General features: G+C 40.0%; 1 protein-coding gene across 1 annotated transcript; it reads left to right on the top strand.

Moving 5' to 3' along the window:
- Window positions 1–8,266: 8,266 nt before the first annotated feature.
- SMIM13 (small integral membrane protein 13) lies at window positions 8,267–8,460 on the top strand (the record flags this gene model as incomplete). The annotated part of the gene is made up of 1 exon (XM_010167087.1): window positions 8,267–8,460. A coding segment is annotated over one exon (194 nt), but the record flags the coding sequence as incomplete, so codon positions are not given.
- Between the last annotated feature and the right edge of the window lie 264 nt (window positions 8,461–8,724).

Consider the following 8,724-nt stretch of genomic DNA (forward strand, 5'->3'; position numbering starts at 1 on the left):
GCTCCGTCACCCTCACTGTAAAGGAAACGAAAGGGCAGATGCTCGGGGGTGTGGGGGAGCTCAGTGGTTCACAGCGCCGCCTTCTCTTTGTTTCCAAATGACTTTTTTACTTCCAGAGCTTAATTCGGTGACTAATCTGAAGCTGACAGCTTTTTCAGTGAACAGACTACCATCAGTCACTCTGTGCAGCTGTACACGGGGCTGAAATACCCCTGAAGGGAAAAAGCAAACTTCCTACTGGTACCCCTCAGCTTTTGATATCTATTTGCTAGAATGGATTGAGAACTGCTCTTAGGATGTGCTTTCCCTTTTTCTTTTGTGAATCCAAGACTTGCATTCTTTTCAGTACAGCGAGAAGGGTTATTTCAATGGGAGGTATGACTTGCAGGTCTGTTGGAGTTCTTGGAAGGAACCAGCAGTGAACTGTGATCAATGTGCTGAACTTACAGCTCTGAAAAAAGAACACCCAAAAAAACACCACCACCAAACTCAAACTGTGCCATAGCCTGTGGTGAAAAGCTTGTGAGATAAAAAGCAAATGTCAGATGGATTTATAAGTGATTTTTGAAAACCAAGGGAGCAAAGTGAAGAGTCAGCTGATATTTAATACTTCAAAAAATTGTTAATTGTGGTCAAAACAGCAAAGCATTGTGAAAAGATTGTGCAATATCAAGAGACTGGATAGTAAAATGGGAAGTAAAATCCAATAGTAACATGTATTGAGTAATACACATAAAAAGTGTGAAATGCATGCATAATTTATGTGGGGAAATATAATGGCTTCAGATTGAGCTGTTAGTATCCCAAAGAAAGGATTAGCTAAAGTAATTGCAAGCATTTCTGCAAAATATCTGTTTAATGCTTTTTTTTTTTTTTGCAAGCAAGTAAGCAAATCAAACACTAGCAATTTAAAATAAAATAGAAAATGTCATTATATTGCTATAGGAATCTATCATGTGTCTGAAAAAGTGTATTTACTTGTTAAAGTGGATTACCTTATTAAAAAAAAATAGGATGGTGAGAGCTATGTAATGATTTCTACATGAAGAAACTCTAAATAGGTTAGATCTCTCTAGCCTGGAGGAAGGGTGCTGGTTATAAAACTGAGTAGAGTGAAAAAGGTGCATGGGGAATGGTTGTGAAATTCCATAATTACAGAGGAACTGGAATATGTCAAATTAAATGATCGAGCAACAGGCATAAACCCAAAAGTTTTAATAGTGGGAAATAAATTGCAAGCTCATTAACAAAGAGTATTTTGGATGCTGAAACTTTTTATAATTTAAAGTTAATGGAAGGAAGGTCAACATGGTTGAGCCATAGTACTAACACTCAGGTAAGGAATCTCCTGGAGTAGGGATAACAGGGACTGCAGGGTCTGGGCGGGTGCACCTGGTGTCCTCTCCTTGGAGTTGTGCTCCTTTCCTCTGTGTCCACCACTGTCCATTGTCACAGACTAAACAGTGACCTTAGTGGATGTTTATTCAAGTTTCTCTTTACTCTTAGGTGTTGTTTGGCCCCTTTCCATCTTTGAGATGAAATGTGGTACTTGCTGGGGTTTTTATGTTCTCTGTGTGCATATGAGATCTTTGCTTACTCTCACTGAAAGATTAAAATGATTTTGCAATGTGCTGTTCAAAATCAGAAATGAGGTTGATTTTCTCCAGGCCTTTCTGCTTTTGTTAGTATGTGACAAGTGGAATTGAAATGCTTAAGGAGCTCTTTAACTTTGCCTGCTAACTTGAACATCTCTCTAGTCTTTTCTTGCTTAAAGAGAGCAAAAGTAATTAATAAATGACTTTATTCTCAAGTGGCTTATAAATACGTAGCAGTTTGGAGTTCTGTATTGTACATTCAACTTGGATTCAATGAATACTTTGCTTTGAATCCTTCATTCTATTTTACTTTCAACAATATCAGAGCTTATAAAATGATTGCTAAAAATCACCTAGATTTCAAAAGTGTTGAACACAGGATGCTGACAGGTTCATTGGTTTTTTTTTTGGGGGGGTAGCGGGGGGAATTTGAACTGTAACCGTGTTAGAAGTGACTCAATAGGATTTGATCATGATTTATGGTATTGGTAATGATTTATCATCATATAGTGTTTATTAATTAATATTAGTACACCTCTAGTTCTTGTGCCATGATTCTTAATGGAAATATTCAAGGAAAACAGTGTCAAGACCACTACAAGAAAAAACTGAGTGCAGGCTACTGCCTGTTTAAGTGTTTATCTTTGCTAGTGATGGGCAGTTTCTTATCCACCTTCTTACCTACAGGTCTCTATTCTTTACAGCTTGTTAGACTCCCAGGGAGACCGAGTGTTGTCTGTGACAGGATGTGAATAAATGCCAGTGAGATGTACAAATTAATGGAGAAACTGGACACAAAAATAACTGGATATAATCTTGAGTAAGCTCGATGTGGTGATAAGGGTATTTTACAACCATCTGATGAGAGATCTTGAAATAGCCTTATGAAAAGAACTTAGAAGGTCAAGAGCCTAAAAAGCTGCAATTTGGATTTTGAGTGGCTTATAGAAGGACTTGTCATGTGAATGCTTGCAGAGAACAATAGACTTAAATATCCAGATGACATTCTGGGATCATGTGGATTTCTTCTCCTTATCACAAATGTGATAAGTGCTATCAAAACTTAAATAATGGGGAAAAATTTAATTTTATAATTTTTCTGAAGTGAAAAGAAAAAGTTCAAAGCACAAACTGTCAGAAGTTATTTGTGCCAGTTCTTCAGCCATGTAAAAAGCAAATGTTTATGCCTGAATTAAGCATTTATGCCTATAAAAGTACTTCAAAGAAATGGCCTGATTCCTTTTTTTTAAAAAAAAAAACAACCCAACCCATTTCTAGACACTTGCAACTGCTACTTTCAGTGTTAATCTGAATTTATTAGGAAGCCTGGCAGGCTTGCAGCTAGCAACATCTCTGTTTGTAAACTGATCACATCTGACACAGAAACCGTTGAGGGACTGTAAACAGCAATTTTTCAGTTGCTCCTTTAAAAGTAGGACCAAGGTGACTTGCTTCCACTTTTCTTATTTCCATCTTTTCTGATTTCCTTTCTCTGGTTTCTCTCTGGTAGTCTCATTGGTGCTTTAGTGTATTCCCTGTTCCTCTGCAGATGGGAGGAACTCGTGCATAGTCAAGGATACGGGATAAGATAAAATACCAGCCAAGGTGCCCTCTAGTCCTGCTTACCTCTGGAGGTTTTTTACTTTGCCAGTGTAATAATGCATGGAGCTATGGGGAATTGCAGAAGGGCCTTTGTGGAACAGATGGAAGCGTTCATCTCGTTTGGCAAGAGAGGCTAATGAGATGTGGTTTGAGAGATGTGACCTTAAAACAAAAATCACGTAACTCAAAGTGCTGTGACAAATGTGTGGTTTCCTTCACAAGTCTGAATTCAGTTGCAGATGGGAAAACATTTCAGCCCTAAATTCTACCTGAATAACTTCTCTTTAGTGCTTTGTTTGAACAGTTTCACAACTATCTTAAAAAATTAATTCAAGAGATGAGGAAAGTCATGCTTGATTAGACCAGCTATAAAGAGAAAAAAAATTATCTTCTTTTAATTTGAAGTTGAGTTTTGAAACTGTTACAAACGGGAGACAGAGGAGAGCGGGTTTCCTTGTGATCAGTCAGCAGGCAGCGTGTGGTGGAGTGTTGCATTAAATGGGACTGGGTTTAAGGAGCTGTGCAGAGCCAGGCACCGTGTCTTCTGTTCTTCCAGTGTCAGAGTGGAGTATGCTTCCTTCAGTCTGAGCTTCTCCACAGCCAAGCTCACAGAATCACAGAATGTTGGGGATTGGAAGGGACCTCAAAAGATCATCCAGTCCAATCCCTCTGCTGGAGCAGGAACCTAAATGAGATCACACAGGAAGGTGTCCAGGTGGGTCTTGAATGTCTCCAGGGAAGGAGACTCCACACCCTCCCTGGGCAGCCTGTCCCAGGGCTCTGTCACCCTCACTGTAAAGAAGTTTCTTCTGAAGTTTAAGCTGAACCTCCTGTGCTCCAGCTCACACCCACTGCCCCTTGTCCTACCATTGGGCATCACTGAGAAGAGCCTGGCTCCATCCTCATGACATTCACTCTTTACATATTTATAAACATTAATGAGATCTCCCCTCAGTCTCCTCTTCTCCAAGCTGTCCAATAGAGCTCTATATTACCTGCATCTTAAAAATGGCACAGCATTAAAGTGACTTGTCTGTGGTCACGGCAGACATCTGACACACAGCTCAGAGTAGAACCCTGTTCTCCCACATCTCAGGTTGGCACCTAGAGCTCTGTGCTCCTTTTTTTTTTCCAGCTGGTTAACATTTTTTGTGATGGACACTTCAGCATTTGAATACAGACAACGTTCACCTTGGTGATACCCCAGTTCTAAATTAATCTTCATGTGTTGACGTAATAGCATCCTGTTATCAAATTAGTAGGGACACGAAGGTAGAATGATCTTGCCAGACTGCACAGGAAATCCATAGTGGGGTCAGAAATAGAAGCCAGATCTTCAGCTCTGTTTTGTGCCGTTACTGCACCACCTTCCTTCCTTTCTTGCATTCATTTGTAGCTCACATAAGAAAAATGAGGTTGCTTCACCCCAGCACTCTGTATTGGCCCTGAGGTTTTTGTTTTGTTTGCTCTTCTTGACTCAAATGGATCAGGAAAATGCATTCCAATAAAGAAAACCCTCCGTTAGCTTTTGCATCCAAGCAAAGACGAATGAAATGGCTGGACCTGCGACTTGTACCCCTCACCTTTTGAGAGGGAATGGGAGTAACGTTGTAGTCAGATCACTTTGTTTCTCTTCCCTTTAGAAACATCTAGGAGCTGTTGTGGGAAGTGACAGAAACCAGTAGGACATATTTGAGAGTGGCTTGCCTGGACAAAGTGGAAGCATTTGGGATGTGACTGGTGGTGTCAGTTACCTGTCCAGGAGGAGCTGTGCAGCAAAAGAGCTGCAAAGCTAAACTGTGCTGCATGAAGACATGAATGCATGGGAAAACCCTTTTCTGTGTATTTTAAATTGCTTTACAATTATTGTCTTTTTTTAAAAAATACACTGTTTTGTAACTTGCAGCTCTTTGGTGTGGTGTGATGTCGGGTGTTACCATTTTGCAATGTTCTTAAGAGGTTGAGAAATTAATAGGAAACTCGATGTCTTCTGATTCAGAAGTAACTCCTCAGTACTGTGAGTCTTGCCTCCAGGCTTTGGCTGTGTGTGTGGCTTTGTTCAATGGTGTGTTTAGTTGACAGTGTTGCTGGAGAGAGTTTCTCTTACCCAGAATAACTTGCTCTTTAGTAGTCTGGTTGTTACCAAGGAAATTCTTATTTAAGTGTTTAGTAACAGGTGACAGGGAGTCTCAGCTGATGAGGCAGCTTAATTGATTCACACAAGTGTGTGTGTTTTGGGATATATTTAAAAAAAACCTTTCCATCCAAGCTGGCCCTGTAAGTAGAGCAAGTGAAAGACAGAAATCTTTCTACTTTTATTACCTTAAACCTAAATGTCTCTGGTACAGGCTGGGAAATCTTGTGAAGTTTTGAAACTCTAGTTTTCAAGCCTGGTTGCTCTCTCACTATTGTCATTGGGTAAGGCTGTTGTAATTTTCTTTTCAGTGCACTGCATTTTGCTTCATTTCACTTGGCTGTTATTGGTCTGGTTGGTTGTATATATATACTATACATATACATATATATACATATATATATATACTATATATACACTATAACCAGTCTTGGCTGATGATTTACACTGTCTTCTTTGTAGTCTTGAGATAGAGAGCTCTAAAGTCTGTTTATAGTACTCAATATTTTGGAATCTCAGGCCATTGTAACTCAAAACACGTAAAAAAATTAATGCTGCTTTTCTTGAGAGTGTCTGAGAATGAACTGTGGATGTTCTTTAGTATTTCTGCCCCACTTCCCCAGTAATTCTGGGTGTGAAGTGGCCTGTTTGCAGTGATAAGCTATATAAAGCAGACCACATACTTCCTCTAAGTTAAAAAAACCCCCTCCTTTAATGGGGTATTTATTTATACCAAATATATTCAAGTCATAGTTCTGTAAAGCACCCTGTAACTCTTTTTGGGAAAGCCCTGAATATTTTTGGCTCTTCCTCCCCCCTTCCCTGCTCCATGGTGTTCTCTAGAAGTAATGTCTGTTTCATGGTAATTCACTTTGCAGGTGTTTTAGGTGGGATTCTAAACAACCAAACAAAAAACCCTAAACCCAAACAAATTAAAAAAAACCCCCAACCAAACAAACATGTGCTGAAGTGGATTTAGGAGAATGTGCCCATGCTTTTCATGCACTTTGGAGTCTAGAGTCTCAATTTTGTCTCTGCCAACAAATCAGGGAGATGAAGACGTTTCCAAATGGCTGGTAATATTGTGCTTAGGTCTCACTTTCTTGCAAGTGTCCTATATTTCAGTTGGAATATTTTATGCATTTTCTTTCCCATGTGGACTAGCAATGAGCATGGCCTTTGGAAATTTGATTACTTCTAATGATGTTTAGACCCATCAGAAGAATGGATTGATTCCTGGTCTTCAAGAATGCACAAAACATTAAAGGTCCCAGAGACCTGAAATACCACCTCGATGGAAACAACTTTCAGAAAGTTGCTACTTCAATTTTTACTTCTAGATTTGAAAGAAAAAAGTTTGCCAAAAACCAAACATCTGCAGTTGAGGTTTTTTTTCTAGGTGCAGAAAGATTTAGTGCATTGGTGGGACTTGTTATTTAATTGCAAGTCCTTTAAAGGTTTAGGTATTAATGGAAAAGGAAATACTTGGTGTAGGCTTTATGAATTAATTTAAATCATAAAAGGTTGTAATAGAAAAGCTTTCCTCCAGCTCTGCTCAGCAGCAGAGGAGTTATGGAAATTAAAAGTCTGCAGGATGTGAAAAGTATTCCAGGAGGGAGGGAAAGGGTGGGATTTTGTTTCATCCCAAGCAATGACCTGCTCCTATTGGCATGACTCTGATGACAGAAGAGGAAGGAAAATAGCGGTGCTGTGGTGACACAAGTGCCACTTATTAGTCTTTCTTCCCCTCCCCTGTTGTCCACACTCAGAAGTCTGTTTCTGGTGACAGCTGTGTAGTTGGGAGGGTGGGTTTCCCTAGCTCTGGAAAATGGGGCTCTCAATATTTGCAGAGGTCAGCAGCATCGGATTGAATAGCCAGTGAGACCTTCTGAGCAGAGAATGGGAGCATGAATTTATAGCTCTATGCAAGACAGATTTTTCTGGTGTTGCAGATGATGATGATATAGCCCATGTTTTCAGATAGCTGTTTAAATTTTGTGCTGCTTAACTGTGTGTTTAACAGAGAAGTTACATTTCTGTTCTGTGGAGGATGAAACTTGACTGGTTAGCTAGAGGGAAAGGAGTATCACTAGTTCTCAACTGGGTAAAATTCTGGTCTCTCTTGGCCTAAATGCTTAGATGAGGGAGACCTTTTAAAAGGGAGATTTTGATTTAGGTTTATATATATTTATATCTGCTTTTCTAAGTTCTGTGGCTGCCTGTTACAGAATCACTTACACAAGAGAGAGGAGGAACTGGATCTTAGTCACATTTCCAGAATCTCTCATGAAAAATATTTATCTCAACTGTTGCATAGTTTTTGAGAACATTTTAGCAGTGGGACAGAACATAAATTTACCAGAGAATGTGATTTTTGCTTTAATGGGATTTGGGTGTGGTGAGGGAAACACCTTGAATTTGGGACATGTGGCCTTTTAGTGAACATAAGGAAGACCTTGTGCATTTCAAAACAGGTTTTATTATAAAACATGGTATTAATTTCAAGATGTCTGCAAGTGTGTTTAGTAGTGGTTATGTAATGCAGCTTTTAAAATGTCATTTTCAGAATTATGTGTTTGCTGAGTGAGGGTCCCGAGTCCTTATTTTAGAAATTCCTTTTCTCCTGGCAGTTCAGACCTTGATCTGTGCAAGGATAATCACCCACCTACTGCTTGCTGAAGCAGTACAGTTTGGAATGTGTAGATCCTTGCTTGGAGCTTAAATGTTTGCTTCCAGATGAGGACAAACGAGTCAAATTGGTATTTACAGGTCTGGAAAGGAGTGTGGAGTGGAAGGGTGTTGGGGTTAAGAGTGGGCAGTTAGAGGATGGGAGCTGATCCAGTTCTTTCTCACTTTTCTGCTGTACTTTGCCTGAGAGCTGCCTGTGGGATGTGTATGAAGTAACTAAGCAGTACCTTTTTTCTTTCTCCTGCAGGCTGGTACGTGGTCTGGCAATTGTTTTTGTCTAAATTCAAATTCCTGAGAGAATTGATAGGTGATACAGGGTCCCAACAGGGAGACAACGAGCCTTCAGAGACCGAAGCTGAACAGGAGACTCCACCCTCGCCTCAGAGAGGTCGACAGAAATCCGCTCGCCAGCGAAGGGCAGCTACAGAACCCGCAACTTAAAGAGCTCCACTGAACTTCTGACTAACTAGGAATGGTTAAACACCTCTGCACTGTCTTGTTCAGTGGTTTGATCTTACTGAAAAACTGACTTACGAGGTAATATTAATACCTGTGGACCTTCACTTCTGAACTACCAACATATCCTATTTCAGTAGAGGTTCAGGGAGGGCATCAGCAACAAGCTGGAGAATACTGGAAGAAAGGAAGGGTGGAGAGAAATATCCATCAGGCAAATGCTGAGCTGCTGTTGCTCCGATCTCTGCA

This window comes from Antrostomus carolinensis, unplaced genomic scaffold (assembly GCF_000700745.2).
Source record: "Antrostomus carolinensis isolate BGI_N321 unplaced genomic scaffold, ASM70074v2 scaffold7284, whole genome shotgun sequence".
In the NCBI taxonomy this organism is placed as follows: domain Eukaryota; kingdom Metazoa; phylum Chordata; class Aves; order Caprimulgiformes; family Caprimulgidae; genus Antrostomus; species Antrostomus carolinensis.